General features: G+C 47.4%; 1 protein-coding gene across 2 annotated transcripts in view; it reads left to right on the top strand.

The window, feature by feature from the left end:
* CABLES1 (Cdk5 and Abl enzyme substrate 1) overlaps positions 1-17966 on the top strand; it is a 102150-nt gene that overhangs the window by 55265 nt on the left and 28919 nt on the right. Inside the window, exon 4 of one of the 2 annotated variants that reach the window (XM_086372973.1) lies at positions 11949-12026. The exons of the other annotated variant lie outside the window; for it this stretch is intronic. Coding sequence (XP_086229099.1) covers positions 11949-12026 — 78 coding nt within the window. The remainder of the gene's footprint in view (positions 1-11948; positions 12027-17966) is intronic. 2 annotated transcript variants of the gene reach the window in all.

The raw sequence follows: 17966 nt of genomic DNA, 5'->3' as shown, positions 1-17966 counted from the left end.
ATGGACTGTAGCACGCTGGGTTTCCCTGTCCTTTAACATTTCCTGGAGGTTCCTCAAACTCACATGCATTGTGTCAGTGATGCCATCCAACTATCTTATCCTCTGTCATCCCCTTCTACTCTTGCCTTCAATCTTTCCCAGCATCAGGGCCTTTTCTAATGAGTCAGCTCTTTGCATCAGGTGGCCAGAGTATTGGAGCTTCAATTTCAGCATCAGCACTTCCAATGAATATTCAGGGTTGGTTTCCTTTAGGATTGACTGGTTTGATCTCCTTGCAATCGAAAGAACTTGCAATACGATCTTGGTATTAAAACTATCCTGGTGACAAGTGGACATGAGTCTTTGTTGCCAGCATAGATTATGATTGAATGGTGAAGCCCATTAATGGTAGCCTCACGGTAGTGCTGAGAATAGGGCGCTAAGACCTCTTAGAATCCCTGAAGCTCTGTTGCCTGGGGGTGGCTCCTCCTCTCTGATCTGTGACCTAGATCGTAGCTAGAGACACATCCCAGAGTGGACTTCCTAACACAAGACAATTTCGTTTAATCTCCTCCTGATTTTCAGAAGCTCATATGGGCCCCACTAATTTTTTCTAATCTATATCAAATGAAAATTGCTAAAAACTTAGACTCATGGCATGATTAAGGCCCAGCATCACTATAATTTAGTGTAAAATACACTGTACAACCTGAATAACTAACAATTACAGTGTGTAAAGACTTCTTTTCCTGAAGTTTTTAAACCTCTCTTGAATAGAGAACATAATTTTATAGCTATTCAACAATTTCAGAATGGCACGATTGAATTCTCCCGTCAGATAATTTTTACGAATCAGTATGCATTCCTATTTTAAGTACAAAGCTTTTAGTTAAAATGAACCCAAGAGTCATCTGTGAAATAAAATACACTCTGGGTTTCTTTCTCTCACCCTGACTTCACTGTCACAATTACTGTGCCTTATGCATTTAACCACCATGTTTTTCTTTTCTGTAGTGTCTTTTACTTACTGAATCTGAACCTTACTTGTACCATTTTTAGTATAAATTACTCATCATTTATTTATGTTGGTGTTTTTGTTCATAATCTCTTGAACCATAAACAAACATATAAAACCACGAGTTCCTAAATAAAATCAATGACAAAGCCAAAAAATGGGCCAAATTAATAGTATCCCCCACTTTTCAATGCTGTCGAGGATACAGAGTCGGATAATCACCTGGCATGGTTTGCAGTGAGTGTTGTACTAGTCGCTCAGTCATGTCTGACTCTTTGTAGCCCCATGGACTGTAGCCCGCCAGGCTCCTCTGTCCAAGCAAGAATATTGGAGTGGGTAGCCATTCCCTTCTCCAAGAGATCTTCCCAACCCAAGGATCGAACCCGGGTCTGCTGCACTGCAGGCAGATTCTTTACTGTCTGAGCCACCAGGGAAGCAGTGAAGGGATGTAGTTAAAAGATTTGGACTAATGGGATCACCAGTGTCTAGCATATATGGAAGCTGCCTTTCCTGGCACACTTTTGACCCAAAAACAACAGAAATAGCCCAGAAAACATGCAGTTGCTGGTAGTCTCGCTGGGGAGTTTTCAGACGGAACCAGGAAGGACTTCAGATCATCTGAAGATCTAAGAACTGGAATTTCAGGCAGAAAATCGAGCCCTCAGCACTGGCTGTAGGCTGCGATGACAGCCGGTCGTACCTGCACAGGTGAGAACTGCTTTTATGTGCCAGCGAGGATGAAAGGGCTGGAGATGCACCCCTTCCTCCCTTCCAGCTGATTCAGTAGCAGGGATAGACCGTTCTTAGATGAAAGGAAGAACTCAGGAGCACACCAGGAAGAGCCTAGAATTTCCGAGGTGACAGAAGGAAATTGTGGTCAAGAGCTGATAAGTGGGAGAAGATCCAGCTTTTTGAGAAGGGCAAGGAGAGGCCCCCACTGCAGCCAGGCAGCAGGCAGAGCACCTCCAGTCCTGCTGGAGGTGGCCAGGGGCAGGGCTGAGCTCAGGGCAGCGGTGCTGGGTACCAGGGGGCCTGGGTGTGCTCTAAGGAGGGAGGGACTGGGAAGATGGCTGGGGTGGCGGGGGGGGGGCACGGGTGGTGGGCCTCTGATACCCGCCCTCAGGCGTGCAGGGCACACACACAGCACCACACCTACTGCTTCTCGCAGCCCAATGTTGGAGCCTCTCGACTCAGGTTCCTGCCACGTTGGGAGGAAAGAGGCTTTGCCGAGACGGAAAGAGGCTTTGCCGAGACGCCTGGAGAACTCAAAGGGGGACTTCCCTGAGGGTCCAGTGATTAAGGCTCCACACTTCCAATGCAAAAGACGAGGGTTCGGTCCCTGGCTGGGGAACTAAGATCCCACATGCTGCACAGCCCGTGCATGCTCAGTTGTGCCCAGCACTGCAGCCCCATGAGCTGTAGCCCACCAGGCTCCTCTGGCCATGGGACTTTCCTGGCAAGAATTCTGGAGTGGGTTGGCATGTCCTTCTCCAGAAATGATGTGAAGTCTTTAAAACAACTGTTCACATATGTGTGAGCAAACTATATGTCATGGTAGAAAGGAGTCCAGGGCCCCGTGTCCTGGCATCTGGAGGGGACCCTTGAACATTCTGAGGATGGTCAGTGGGGACTGGGAGCTGCCGCTTGGTTAGTAGAGAAGAGCCAGTCAGTGTCCACTCTCATCTGCATGAGGATGTTAACTGGAAGTGAAGACAGATCTCGGCCCTCAGGGAGGAGACACCCTTGAAAATGACAAACATTATGAGGCCAAAGCGGGTGCCAACAGGGAGCTGACTGCTGGCCAGGTAGAGCTGGGTCATCAGAATGGAAGGTGAGCGTGAAGACTGAAGACCAGCCACCGGCCAAAGACACGTTCATGTCCAGTGACCCTCATGGTCCTGTTAGGACAGGACCTCTCCTCTGGGCACTTCCAGCCTCAGGACTCAAAATGTTTGAGAGCAATGGGAGACAAGAGCCATGGCTTCAAGTGGGCATCACCCTCCCCCAAACATTATTTCACACCCTTTTGAAGTCATCTGGTTTTCGAATGTCTGCCTTGAACACAGTCGATGGCTGCCACGTGCACTGGAAGTGCTCCCTTCCTGGGTCTGCCGTGGGAATCATTGCCTTCTGCAGACAAAGAAATACTTTTTGCAGTGCGTGGACTGGTCTGTCTTGTCCGTTGACAGAAATTTTCAAAGAGACTTAAAAAGATTTGAAATAGTGGACAGAGATGTGTGCCAGAGGGTTCTCTCTCTAAAGTGCAAACTCAGTAGGAAAAACAAAAATATGAAAGATTCCAACACCTTTCATCTGCTTTGTAAAGTAAGATGTTAAAAAAAAAAAATGCAGTAACTGAAGTCAAGTTGTCACTTCTCATTTTATACTGAAAATTGTGGAGGGAACTAGGCAAATGGGTAATAACTAAATTAAAACCTTGTTTGTCATCTCATCAGTTCCGATCTGTCAGCTTCGTTTAGTTTGAAAGATGTGTTGGAGGAAGTAGCACATTTCAAAAAACAAAACAGCTAGTCACCAGCTCTGAACAGGCCTTCTAGAAAGCAGAAATATGTCATCATCGCCTTTTCTCCCTGAAACAAAGCCTTCTGATTCGATAGATGCATGGCATCTTCTGTGAGACTCCGTGAAATGTCTGCTTCTTCCCCAGCATGCTTTTCTCCTCCCAAAACTTTTGTTTTTTATTAAAAGACTAGACCCCTACATCCCCCGGCAGCAGTAGGCTGGAAGAGAAGCATCTTTATCAGTGTCATCATCTGTGTTTATAACCAGTTGTCAGCAAAACCTCCGACCTAAAGGACATCGAGTGGATAGACTTGAAGGAAGTGGAAGCAAGGGTTAGTCGCTCAGTCGTGTCTGACTCTTTGCAACCCCATGGACTGTAGCCCGCCAGGCTCCTCTGTCCATGGGATTCTCCAGGCAAGAATACTGGAGTGGGTTGCCATGCCCTCCTCCAGGGGATCTTCCTGACCCAGGGATGGAACCCAGGTCTCCTGCGTTGCAGGCGGATTCTTTCCTGTCTGAGCCACCAGGAAGCCCTGAGGAAGGCTTTAGTAACCTCCAGACCTCTCTGAGACTTCCTGGGCCCAGCCTCTTCTGCCACCAAACTGTCTCCCAGAGATGCTCTCAAACTGATCCATTGATTTTCTTCTGCTTCTTCCCTGGTTCTCTGAGCCACTGGAGGAAGGAGGAGCCAGACCATAGCCACCAGGGACAAACTGGTGCTGGCACTGGCTCAGCACTGCATGCAGGGTTTATAACAGTCTTATTATCCATATTTCTTGTTTGTTTGTTTCTTTAATTAAGGGTTTTGTTTTGTTTTTTGGCCATGCCTTGAAGCATGTGGGCTCTTAGTTCCCTGACCAGGGATTGAACCTGTGCCCCCTGTATTGGAAGCTCAAGAGTCTTAACCAGTGGACCGCCAGGGAAGTCCCTGTCCATACCTCTTTAAGAAGCACAGCAGGTATGCTGGCTTTTTCTGTGACTTTTCCCGAGACTTTTGAGAAAATGATTTTCAAACATAAGCAACCATGGTTCTCCTGAGCAGATGTATTAATACCTTGCTGTAAAGTGCTCAGCCTGAGAATGCTTGTTGCTTCTTTCTAACCAGTTTGATTTACAGGAAATAAAGTGAGTCACAGAAAAAAACAGTGTAAGGGATTGGAGAGGGCCTTCTCTTGGTAATTCTGTCTCAGCACTGCTTGATGAGGGCCTGGGAGCCTGGGAGAGACCAGACCTTGGTCTCCACCAGTGGTACCTGGCCACGTGAGAGGGAAACCATCATTAGGGCTGGTGGGAGGCCCAAACCATGCCCAGGACATGGATGCCAGTGCTGTCCTGGAAGAGCAAGGACGAGAGGGCCCCAGAGGGGACTTCTGTGACACCGCACTCAGCTAGTCTTCCTCCTGTCATTCTCTTGGGCTGGATGATGTCCCTCCCAAATTCTTATGCTGAGTCCCAGCCCTCTGTACCTCAGAATTTGACCTTATTTGGAAATAGAGTTGTGGCAGATGTAATGAGTTAAGAGGAGATTGTGCTGGGGGAAGGTGGGCTCCTCATCTCATGACTGGTGTCCTTATAAAAGGGGGAACCTTGGGGACAGATGTGCACACACAGCCTTGTGCAGCCTCCTGTCCTGCTGCCCCAAGACAAGGAGCTCCCAGAAGCTGGGACAGATCCTGCCCTCAGGGGAGCCTTGGTCTCCATGGCCATGAGATGATTGATTTCTGTTGTGGAAGCCACAGCCAAGGAGCAGGGCACACGGGCTCCTTGTTACAGCAGCCCCAGCGAACTCACACGCTCCCTTAGGCTCTCTCGCTGCAGTCTCATGGGCTTTGTCACTTCCTGTCTCCCATCCCCTCTCCTCACTGCATACCCAGCCCTGGGGGTGCTCACCCAGCCACTGCTCAGTCACCATCGCCATCTTAACTGCCCCAGGCCCCCCGAGCCCCAGGTCCAGCTCTGTTAAATTATTCACAGTAACTGCTTGGTTAAGGGGAAGAGGTCAGTAGACAGTGGGCAAAAATACTCACAAAATGACATAAGTAGTTTTCACTTTTGGCCACACCAGTATGTGAGATCTTAGTTCCCTGATCACGGATCAAACCTACATCCCCTACCTTGGAAGCTCAGAGCCTTAACCACTGGACCACCAGGGAAGTCCTAACTTACGTAGTTTAAATATCTCGGATTTCATTTCAGGCACGTGGCGATCAGCCATTCCTCAGATGTGTGATGCCAGGTCTTTCTGTGCAGTGAGGCTCCTGAGCAGAGTGAGTTGTGACGTTGACCTCACGCTATCACTGTTCACACAGTGTTCTAGAGAGCGGCCTACCAGCCTGAGCTTTGGGCGTGCCGTGGTTGTTGGTTAAAGTGATTTACAGAGGGGAGTGGAGACCATGGTGCGTCAAGCATGGGAAGTCAGTGAAGGGAGTTTCACTGCACACACTGTTCCTCCACTGGGCCTTCTGCTCCTCCTCTCAGCCTTGTGTGTGCTGGGTCGATCAGTAGTGTCTGACTCTGCAACACCATGGACTGTAGCCCACCAGGCTCCTCTGTTATGGGATTTCTTAGGCAAGAACACAAATGGGTTGCCATTTCCTCCCCCAGGGGATCTTCCCAACCAAGGTTCGAACCCGAATTTCTTGCATCTCCTACATTGGTGGGCGGATTCTTTACCACAGGCATTACCCAAGAAGTGCAATCCAGTATGACCTTATACCAAATGATCATGTCTGCAGAGACCCTTTTTCCAAGTAAAGCCATGTCCGCAGGGATTAAGACCTGAATATGTCTTTTGGGGGAACTCGGTTCAAGTGTGTTTTTTTTAAGTGTGTTCTCCCTTGCTTCCTTGGCTGTAGAGAAGGAAGTACAGAATTTGAGAATGTGCTTCTACACGGTGTCCAGTGCCCACCATGGAGCCCTGGGCGGTGGGCACCCTGGGCTGTGTTCATATATCACTGTGTTCACCCTCCGCTGTTGCAAATGTGATTTTCTTTGCTTCAGACTTTCAAAGTTGGTTGCCTGTTTTTAATGTCCTTAAGTGAATACCATTGCTATCATGGAATATTCCACGTGGAAGAGATCAAAACTTCTTACAGCCAACAGAGACTCCCCAGGGGGCTGGAAATAGAACAAGAAGCCAGTATTTGGCGTATGAGAGAACACTTAAGGATCTTGGATGGTGTTAGACGTTGCGTGGTCAGATATTTTGAAAGCAGACGCAGTGAAAGTGGTCTGCAGTCCTGGATCAGCTGTGGTGACCCTCATGCATCTCCACGCTGTTTCTGAGGGCTCCAGCATCTCACGGGCAAAGCGTGCCTTTGGAGGCTTTGTGGTCTGAAGCTGTAAATTCCCTCATACCAGAAACACTTTCCTAAGCCCGGAAATGGAGCTACATAAAGAAGATCAGACGGTGTTCCAGCAGATGAGCACACTCAATGTTTCCTAAGGGCTCAGAAAACATGGTATGTCCAGAGGGAACTCTGCCCACGTGAGCTGCAGGCCTGGGGAACTTTCCCGCTTGCTATTTTTTTCCCCTCCAGCAGATGTTTGTATGGAAATGTGATCTTTAATTCCTTAAAGACCCATCTCCCCGGAGTTAATCCCTCTTTTGAAGTCCTAATCTTTTGTGTAATGCTTTTTGGTCATCTTGACTCCAAGTGTTATATGTTACAGATGGAAAATTCTGTGGGCTTCTTGCATGACATTTGGGCCCAGAGGAAGATAACTGTAGTGCTGGAGGGGAAAACATGGTGAATTTCCAAAGCCCATTGGAAATGGAGTTTGGCTGTCTTAACATCATTCCAGACAACTAGCATGTGATGTAATTCTTTCACAAATGCACTCAAAGGAGGCAAACAAATCTGACTTTCTTTGTGAGCATCTCAGTTATGATGGACATTGCCCTGATGCTTGTAAAGAGCAAAGCTGCAAATTCACGTGAGCCCTCCAGGTTCTTGACACAGCAGTTGGTCACGTGGGACCCATCTTGAGACTCATGCCATTTGAAGTCACTAGAGCAAGAAACTGTCAAGAGCTGGCCACTTGTTGATACTTGTGTGCTCTGGCGAAGACCTCAAGTCCCCCCTTGACTCCAAAGATGTTTCGGAAAACACGTAGGATGTGTTCTTGGGAGCTCTGCCGGCTCCTTTCAGCTCTCCAGAGCGTGAAGAGTTGCAGATCTGTTGCAGGGTGCCGTGCAGGTCTCTCCTCTGGATTCCTCCTCTGGTCCCTGCCAAGAGTGGGCATCTAGGGGTAGTTGGACCCAAGAATGGAAAGAAGGTGCCCCAAGATGTTGTCTTCTTTCTTTCCTTCCTTCCTGCCCTCTCCTCCAGCTGCTCAAAAATGGCCAACCAGAGGAGGACCAACCCTCCTGTAATTGATGTGAAGCAATCACCTTGTAGGAGCTAGACTTGACTGGGGCATTAGAATAACAGTTTTTTTTCTGAATGGGACCCATGCTGCTAGCCTCTCCTGCATCTCGAAGTGAGGATCACATGGCAGTAGCATGCAATTGAATTAATGTACCGTTTAGTAATGGGCACATCCCGGTTGAAACTTTGGAAAGAAGGTTTACATTTATAGTCTCTGATTTTCTTGTTCAGCCTTCCCTGGTTGAGACAGTAAAGAATCTGCAGGAGACTGGATTTGATTCTTGGTTTGAGAAGATCCCCTGGAGGAGGGCATGGCAACCCACTCCAGTATTCTTGCCTAGAGAATCCCATGGACAGAGGAGCCTGGCTGGCTGCAATCCATGGGGTTGCAAAGAGTCAGGCATGACTGAGTGACTAAGCACATCTTCTTGTTCTATTAAAAGTGTCCAAAAATTCTAGAAAAATGGTACTGTTGGACTTATTTGCAGGGCAGGAATAGAGCTGCAGACATAGAGAACAGACCTATGGACACTGCGGGGTAAGGAGAGGATGGGATGAATTGAGAGAGTAGCTACCATGTGTAAAATAACGAGCTAGTGGGAAGCTGCTGTATGGTACAGGGAGCTCAGCCTGGTGCTTTGTGATGACCTAGAGGGTTGGGATGCGGTGGGAGGTGGGAGGGAGGTTCAAGGGGGAGGGGACATGTGTATCAGTTCAGTTCAGTCGCTCAGTTGTGTTTGACTCTTTGCAAACCCATGGACTGCAGCCCACCAGGCTTCCCTGTCCATCACCATCTCCCGGAGCTTACTCATGTCCATCCAGTCGGTGATGCCATCCAACCATCTCATCATTCCCTGTTGTCCGCTTCTCCTCCCGCCTTCAATCTTTCTCAGCATCAGGGTCTTTTCAAATGAATCAGTTCTTCGCATCAGGTGGACACATTAGGACATGTGGCTGATTCATGCTGATGTTTGGCAGAAACCAACACAACATGGTAAAGCAGTTATCCTCTAGTTAAAAATGAATTTTCAAAAATGTCTGGTTTCTGTGTGTGGGTAGGAAGGCCACATGAGCAGTGAGTAATGAAGGAAGCTCAGGACCACTAACTAAGCCTGTTGAGTTTGTGCAGCACATGCTTTCCTCTGTATGTGGAAGGATCACGAGGGACTCGGACTTGCCTCCTGCCTGGGTGGGCGCCCTGCTGGCGGGGGCGCTGTGTGTTGGGAATCTCTACCCTTCCATCTAGAAAGGGGCCCAGGCTGAGCAGAGTGGGAGCAGGAGCCACCTGGGTCTCCTGCACCTCCTGTGCGATTGTGATCAGGGCTGTTGTGATCGGTCACCCTCTGGCCCCACCCCACACTCCTCCTGATGACCTGAGGGCCAGTCTGGAAAGCTGCCCTAGAAAAACTTTGACAAAAGCATCCATGGGTGCCCAGTCAAACCTGAAGGAGCAGATTTTTCTACTAAGTCATAGAGAAGAGCAAGGCATTGAGGCCCAGGATGTTAAAGTGCATGGTTCAAATCCCCAGTCACACCAGCTAGTACATCAGTTCTGTTACTGACTCATTCATGCCTCATCAGTTAAAGCATTTAGAATCTGATACCTAATTGACTTCCCTCGTAGCTCAGTCGGTAGAGAATCTGCCTGCAATGCAGGAGACCCGGGTTTGAGTGTTGGGTCGGGAAGATCCCCTGGAGAAGGAAATGGCTACCCACTCCAGTGTTGTCATCTGGAGAATCCCATGGACAGAGGAGCCTGGTGAGCTACAGTCCATGGGGTCGCAAAGAGTCAGACATGACTGAGTGACTTAGCATGAAGGCACCTAATTGACACTTAATTGGTGTGCATTTGGTCTACCTGAATAAGCTTTCTTGGCTCTGTTCTCGGAGCTGAGGCTAGGGTTTGAGTCTGTGATATCTGATGAGAAACATCTCCCTGGAGACAGGAGAGACGGATCTTGTGTCCCCGTTCACCTCTGTGAGGCTGCGTGTGTCGGCCTTCAGCTGTCCTTTCTCAACCTTTCACCTTTAGCAGGCCTGTGTATTTTAGGGTCTGAATCCACAGACTGTTGAGAAAACTTACCTCAACCCAAGAGGGCAGCTCCTGGTGAAAATAGTGAGTATTTATTGAGCCCGTGTTATTTGTCTGGCCCTGTTCTGTAGGCTTTGCAATATGGGAACTCATTTACTCTTTACAACATTCCAATGAGATGGCTACTGATTTTTGTGCCATGGTTTTGGCTGAGGAAACTAGAGAATGAGTGAGCTGCCTGAGGTCACAGAAAGGTGCCAGAGCTGGTGTTGGAGGCTGAGGTTGGAGCTTTGGTCCTGCCTTCCCAGTGACGGGCACTCAGGGGCTGCTCTGACCTTGCCCAGGCTGTTTCTGGAGCAGCTGTCAGGTATGGAGAAGATGCGGGCAGCAAGTGTTTAGCAGCACTTTGTGATCAGGATTTCCTGGAAGTAAAAACAGAGTGGAGGCCGCACCATAGAGGGAAAGAATAACTCAGTGAAAGGGGAGGAAATTCTTCCTGGGGAGGTTACTTGTGAACTGGGTTCTGAAGACTAAATAGGAGTTCACCCAGCATACTTAGTAAGACACAACAGTCAGAAGAAATAGCATGCAAAGGATGGAGATATGAAACAGCAGGGATTTTTTTTAAAGATGAAGGTGGGACTTCCCTGACAGTCCAGTACTTTCACTGCAGAGGGCACAGGTTCAATCCCTGGTCGGGGAACTAAGATCCCACCCGCATGCATGCTGCTTGACCAAAAAAATAGTCCCCAACAGGGACCTTATGAAAAAAAAAGTGAGTGTACTGCAAGCACTTCTATCATGGGCGAGTGATAAAGCGCAGGGGAAAATACTGTGTGTGTTGAGACCAGAGAGGCAGAAAGAGCCAGAAAACAAAGGGCCTGGGAACCTGCCATGCCAGGAAAAGTATCAAAGTGTTAGTCGCTCAGTCATGTCTGACTCTTTGCAACCCTGTGGGCTGTAACCCACCAAGCTCCTCTGTCCGTGGGATTCTCCAGACAAGAATACTAGAGTGGGTTGCCATTCCGTTCTCCAGAGGATCTTCTTGACCCAGGGATCGAACCTGGGTCTCCTGCTTTGCAGGCAGGTTCTTTACCGTCGAAGTCACCAGGGAAGCCCCATGCCAGGGAACCTGACTTAATTCTGGGCATGTAGGCAATTGAATATCATAGTTTTAAACCAAGGTCAAAATACCCAAACATACTGCTTTATTCCCTGATAATAATTATTGAAGGAAAAGATAATCAAACTCAGTAAGCTCCATATCTGATGTGTTACCATCATGCTGAAGAATGTTGGCTTTTAATCTCCCCCACTGTTTCTTCATCTTTTCATCAGCAATCCTCTTTGGCAAAAGTTATTCTCAGATGCCAAGATAAGCACTGGGGAGGTTTTTTGGGTTTTTTTTTTTTTAATGTTTTTTTAAGTGCCTTTGATTGCATAAGAGCGTCATGTAGAACTGTTTCCAGTAGTATCTTTTTAGCAGGAATGGAGGCTAAGACTGATTATGTAATTGTTCCCTCAATTTATTCTCAGAAGCTAACATGCCACCAGCATATGAAAAGCCCTGATGCTCACAATGGCATCTGAGTATCTTTCCTGCTCACGGTTTCTGGCACTGTTGCTTTTGCATCGCTCACTGAAAAGTAGAAATTGATGGTTTAAATGTGGCAGGACTGTTCACCACGCATAGGGCACCCTGGACTCAGAGCTCCATCTGCCCCGTGCTTCCCACAGCCAGCCCCTCCCACCAGAAAATGGATTCATGCACATGTGTTCCTTAGAGACCCTCGCGGGGTCTCACTGTGTTAACACTGAAATGAGGAGTGGCAGTGAACTTCTGCTGCCCTGAGGTTCCGTTTTTGCAAGCAGAACAGAGTACCATCTGTTGGAGGAGGTGGCGGGAGGGTACAGATATTGCTGTGAATTCCATGAATGCTGAATTGCTATAGAATTTTTTTTTTTAACTTATGACGCTTTGCATTTAGTTTGTTTATTTGTGTTTGTGTTTTTTATTTTTATTTTTTAGAATAGTCCTTATCAGTGGCAGAAGATCCTTCTGTAGTATATTTTCAGTGCTGCCGTATCGGGACAGTACCCAAGTTGGGTATGTATATGCATGCTTGCTTTGTAGCCCTCTGGGCGAAAACTTCTGACACCCTGTGTGTGATGTGGCCATGCTTTACATTTCAAAGAGCTTGCCTTGCCAATTCAGTATTTGTAAATTTGAAAGGAAAAAAAAAGTTTCACTTTCTTTTCAGCCAAGAAGCTTGCTTGTTGTTGCTATTTGTGTGTGTGTGTGTGTGTGTGTGTGTGTCTTAGCACGTTGCCTGCTGTTTCTAAACCTCTTGCAATACTTTAAGGCAAGAGCAATCTGGGGCCCACCCATCCTGCAGGGCCTCATCAACTTTTGGAGAAAGGTAGGTCAAGAAAGGAATCAGACGAATGGGTGGCATTCCTGCATCCTCGCCCTTGAACCGGGGGCCGGACAGTGACCAGTGAGCTGCAGCAAATATTAAAGCAAAGCAGTATCGGAACAGACCTGTGTGATTCAGATGGAGGAATGCACGCGTCTCTCGATCAACAAGCCCCTCCTTTGCTCTAAAAAGAACTAGGTGATGCTCTGACGTGGCAAAGCCCCGCCTCCTCATTCTGCATCCCAGAACTCTGTGTTGTTTCTCCACTCCAACCCCCACCCTGAGTCTGACTCCTTCGCCCCCTCACCTGTTCACTGCATCCACTATTTGTCATCAGGGAGCTGTTGGTATTATTTAGGGCAGGACAGGTCCCTGTGGAGGATGACAGGAGCACTGTGAGATGGCAGGTCTGGTTTCTGCAGACCAAATCTGGTGTTGCCCTTTGGTCACTGTAACAGTGACACCCGACTGTTGCCCCTTCCGAGGGCATTATGCCCCTGACCATTCACTCCTCTCCCACCCACTTCCATGAGCTCTGCCTGGTCATTCCCCGTTCACCGTGACCTTCCCTTCCCCGCCCCTCCCACAGACCTGTCAGAATTCCAGCCTGTTAAACTCACTCTGATCTTTATTCTTACTCTACACCAAAATCTCCATCATGCATCTTATTCATGGAATACTGACTATTATTAGTGCTAAGTTGCTTTCAGTTATGTCCAACTCTTTGTGACCCTATGGATTGTAGCCCACCAGGTTCCTCTGTCCTTGGAATTCTCCAGGCAAGAATACTGGAATGGGTTTGCTGTGCCCTCCTCCAGAGAAGATAGAACCTGCATCTCTTATGTCTCCTGCATTGGCAGGCGGATTCTTTACCACTAGTGCCACCTTAAGAACAATAATAATCTTACTGTTTGTTGTTGTAGTTGTTGTTCAGTCGCTCAGTCACGTCCGACTCTTTGTGACGCCACGGACTGTAGCATGCCAGGATTCCATCTTTCACTATCTCCCAGAATTTGCTCAGACTCACGTCCATTGAGTCGGTGATGCCATCCAACAATCTCATCCTCTGTTGTCCCCATTCTCCTCCTGCCCTCAGTCATTCCCAGTATCAGGATCTTTTCCAATGAGTTAGCTCCTCGAAGCAGGTGACCAAAGTATTAGAGCTTGAGCATCAGTCCTGCCAGGGAATATTCAGGACTGATTTCCTTTATAAGTGACTGGTTTGATCTCCTTGCTGTCCAAGGGACTCTCAAGAGTCTTCTCCAACACCACGGTTCAAAAGCATCAATTCTTCCTGGACACAAGGGCATTGAGATTTCTCCTCAGGTATCCCCCAGCTAATTCATTAAAGGTCATCTGGTGTGGACAGTGCACCAGCTAACACCAGCTCATGTGAGCTCAGTGACAGGGACTGCTCTTCAGCTCCCAAGATAGACTTTTAGAGCTAGAAGGAACTCGGAGACTGTCTAGTCCTGTGGTTTGCAGGCTTTTTCTTTTTTAGCTGAAGAAGCCATTCTTCCAATGCAAGTTTACACAAAGTACCAATAAATAAAATCCCTAACTGCAGAGTTATTCCAGCAAAGTGGGAGTGAGGATGAGACGCCCACTCATGTCCACTCTGTCCCTCATGGTCCCATTAGGGAAACCATAGTCTTTATCCATCCCTCAAGCCAGGGAGTCATCAGGTACATGGGAGAGAGCTGGCTCAGGCTGGATCCTCAGTCCCAGCAAATTAACCAGCCTTTCTGGGCCCAGGCTTACTTGTCTGTAAAATCAGCTATAATGTCAACGTCAGAGTTTTGAGAACATTAGTGGAGGATTAACATGTGAACACTCTGAGTGCCATGCCAGGCTACAGTAGATACTCATTAAATGTTAACTTTGGGAACGTGTTTGGTCACAGAGCTACCTCATCACTCTTTCTAGATCTGCCCCTATACGGCAGTTCCCAGTCCTCTTCATGGTGAGTTAGCCGGTGCCTACAAACACAAACCCAAGGGATTCATCTGCTCTTGGAGTTGGTCTTTGTTTTCCTCAGTGATACATCATTATTTTTAAAAATTAGGACTTCCCTGGTGGTCCAGTGGTTTTAGGAATTCACCTTCCAGTGCAGGGGATGCAGGTTCAATCTCTGGTCAGGGAAGATCCCACGTGCCTCAGGGTCACTAAGCCCCAGTGCAGCCAAATTAGTAAAGAATCTGCCAATAATGCAGGAGATCCAGGTTTGATCCCTGGGTCAGGAAGGTCCCCTGGAGAAGGGAATGGCGACCCACTCCAGTATTCTTGCCTGGAGAATCCCATGGACAGAGGAGCCTGGAGGGCTACAGTTCATGGGGTCGCAAAGAGTCAGACAGAACTGAGCAAATAACACACTTCAAAAAGAAAAAAAAAAATCTGGAAAGTACATAAAAACAAAAGGAAGATGAAAATTACTGAGCCTCACCTCAAAGCCGTCATGAATATTTTGGTCTGTTTCCTTCCAGTCTTTTTTTTTTCCCTCCATTGGAACATGTGCTTGTATGGAATATGACAAGATGATTGTTCTGTTTTGATCTTTCTTGCTGATGGTAAGAGGCTCTGCCAGATCCCACCTTTCAAAACAAGCTATTGGAAGCTGGTTGCTGAGAAGAGGAACAGATGTTGCCTGTCTTTTTCACTATAACTGAAACATCAAACCTTCCCATAGCTGTAAACACTCTTCTCAGATTAAGCTTGTAAATTATGCCATTTTCTGGGAAGAGTCCCAGCCTTAAACCAGCTCCTCTTCTCTCAACCAGTTGCCAAGGCCCAACTGAGTCTTGTTGCTTTTTATCCACATTACTCATTACCTTCTCTTTCTAGCATGGATTTGTGGTTTGGCTTGGCGACCCTCCACTTATAAAATGAATCGTAAGCAAGATGCCCATCTTTCCTGAGTAGGCAGATCCTACTTGATAAACAGCTCATCCACCGTTCTAAAACCATTGCCCCTCTTCTTGCTTCTCAGCTCACACCCCATCCTCTGGGCTGGTGTGCCATCACCATGGGAGCTGGAGTGGAAAATCTGGGAGCTCTAAAGGAATCTATGAGTTCAGAATTAGAGAGAGAGGAAATTGTGAAACGGAGAAGCAGCTTGGGAGAAAGGCTCCTGCAGTCCTGAGAAGAAAAAGCAAATTCAGAGGGGGAGGTGGAAATAATGCAAACTCGACCGCTTTTAAAATATGGAGGGTCAGCCCCAAACCAGGAAACCACAAGAGAAACCCAGCTTCATCTTATGTCTTCACCGTCTTTCACCCTCTGAGCTGTTGCTCCTGCAACCGTAGCTCTTGCTGGTACTGTTGGGCTAGTTGAGTCACGCTGCAGGCCAAAAGGCCCTGTAAGGGCTAATTGCCATTTATAACATTGCATCAGTAGAGAATGCATTCTGAGTCCAGAGGGCCAACTCGAAAGCTTTTGGATAACAGCCTGCTGGTGAGTGAGAGATGCAGGCGTTGTACTGGGGACCAGTCCAGGGATTGCCCCTGTGCATAAGGGGAGTGATGTGGGTGCCCACATACTCTTACTTCCTGAAACATGTGGATATCCGTAGGTATTCCTGTATGTATGATATGTGTGTCTGTGTGTGCTCTGTTGTGTCTGAGTCTTTATGACCCCATGGACTGCCAGTCTCCTCTGTCCATGGGGTTTCCCAAGCAAGAATATTGGAGTGGGTTGCTATTTCCTTCACCATGGAATCTTCCTGATCCGGGGAGCGAACGGGTGTCTCCTTCATTGGCAGGCAGATTCTTTACCACTGAGCCACCTGGGAAGCTATTATATGTATGGATCCAACGAAAACGAAGTAGGAATGAATCCAATTAACTTGTGATTCAGAGCTATGTAAGAAGATGACCAAACTAGTGATTCCAGCAGAAACCAGTTTCTTAGACGTGTGTGGGTACAGACTCATCCAGATAACCATACTTGATTGAATGATAGTCACTGGGTTAATTTTATGATAAATGTATCAGAGGGACATCCCTGGTGGTCCAGTGGTTAAGACTTTGCCTCCCAATTCAGGTTCCATCCCTGGTCGGGAACTAAGATCCCACATGCCTCTTAGCCAGAAAACCAGAACAAGGAAGCAATATTGTAACAAATTCAATAAAGACTTTTAAAAAAATAACGAGTGTATCAGAGACCATATGATGAAGAAAATGGCTTCCCAGTGGAGCACAAGGTACCTCTGGGGGGCGTGATATAAAATAGCAGCTTCCACATGGTGTGTGTGTGCTTAGCTTTTTGGCACTGGGGCATTTCAGATGAGGTCATCCTCTTGGGTCCATTTCCTGAATTGATCATTTTGTGACACAGAGAACAGCTTCTTCTATTCTTAGGGGCTCCAGGCCTAAGTGCTGCCTGCCTTGCTCCCGGCCCATCCCCCCTTCCTCCCCACCCATTTTCGCCAAAAACATCTCTTTTCGTTGTGGAAAATTGCACATTCACAAATTGTGTTTCTTTCCTCACACCAAGCATATTTCCACACAGAGACAGATTCAGGAATGATCTCATGGGTGAATCATGCTATTACCCCGCTGTTTATAGGCACTGCCTTTAGACAAAGATTTTGGTGTAAGCTGTGTTAAGGTCCCTTCATTGTCTGCCCGTTACCCAAGTGGGGAGGAGGGGTGGTTTATCAATGAAGTGCTGAGTGTGGAAGAGGCTGGACTTCTGGACTAAAAGCTGCTTTGATTTCACTTTTTCCCGTCAGTCCTGGGCATTGTTCCATCAACTAAACCGTGATTTTGTATCGCTCTGCTCTGATAGAAGGGAGCAGGCCCAGTCCAAGATGGCGGCTGTACCATATCTGACGAGGTGGCAAATAGGATCTCTCAGACGATGATACATACTGTGTGGTTGAGTTCCAGTGGATGTATGAGCTCTTAATTAAAATGAGCCCACAAGTGGTATTTTCCTTCCTAATCCAGTTTTACAAGCTTTGCTTTCTGCACCACAAAGCTCTCTTGTTTTTGCAGGATCTGGAAATCCTGTTAATATTTAATTGGCTTTTAAATTATTTACACATCAGTGTTCAACCTATTGTGATCCTTTAAAGAGCAAGTGCCCAGTGGAGCTCCAGGCTGGCATTCCAAGGTCTTGAGTTTAGAGCACCATGAGCAGAATGACTAGGGATAAAAGGCCATCCCCACTCTGGAAGCAGAAAGCCATGGAAAACAGTTAATTGACCACAGACACGGTTTTTTCCTCTATTTCCCAGGTATTAAGTAGTTAAATCCTTTTTTATTTTAAAAGTAAGAGGAATATTGGTTCATATGCTCCCTAAGGGAAGGGTCTTCACTTGAATTTCTTGTTATCTAGTAGGGAATCTTGTTTGATCAGTTTCATGAAAGATCATTTTGCCTGTTACATAAGGTAAAATCAGGAGTTGGCCATTGCGTGGTTAATAGCAACCTGGGTAACCCCCTTTGGGCATCAGAATATCTAGATTGGCCATCTGCTCTGGCCGGTTGACTTCACAACTGTGCAATCATGTACATTCACTTTATGCCGTGGGAGCCAAAACTAAGACAGAGGTCCGGGGGCTTTCCAAGCGTGGAGCTTTCGGGAGAGCTACATTGAATGACTTCCAGTGCTATCCGGTGAAGGAGGGG

The sequence above is a fragment of the Bos grunniens genome, chromosome 24 (assembly GCF_055505025.1).
Source record: "Bos grunniens cultivar Pamir isolate PY7600 chromosome 24, Bosgru_T2T1.0, whole genome shotgun sequence".
Lineage (NCBI taxonomy): Eukaryota > Metazoa > Chordata > Mammalia > Artiodactyla > Bovidae > Bos > Bos grunniens.
This window is presented reverse-complemented; position numbering and strand designations above follow the sequence as displayed.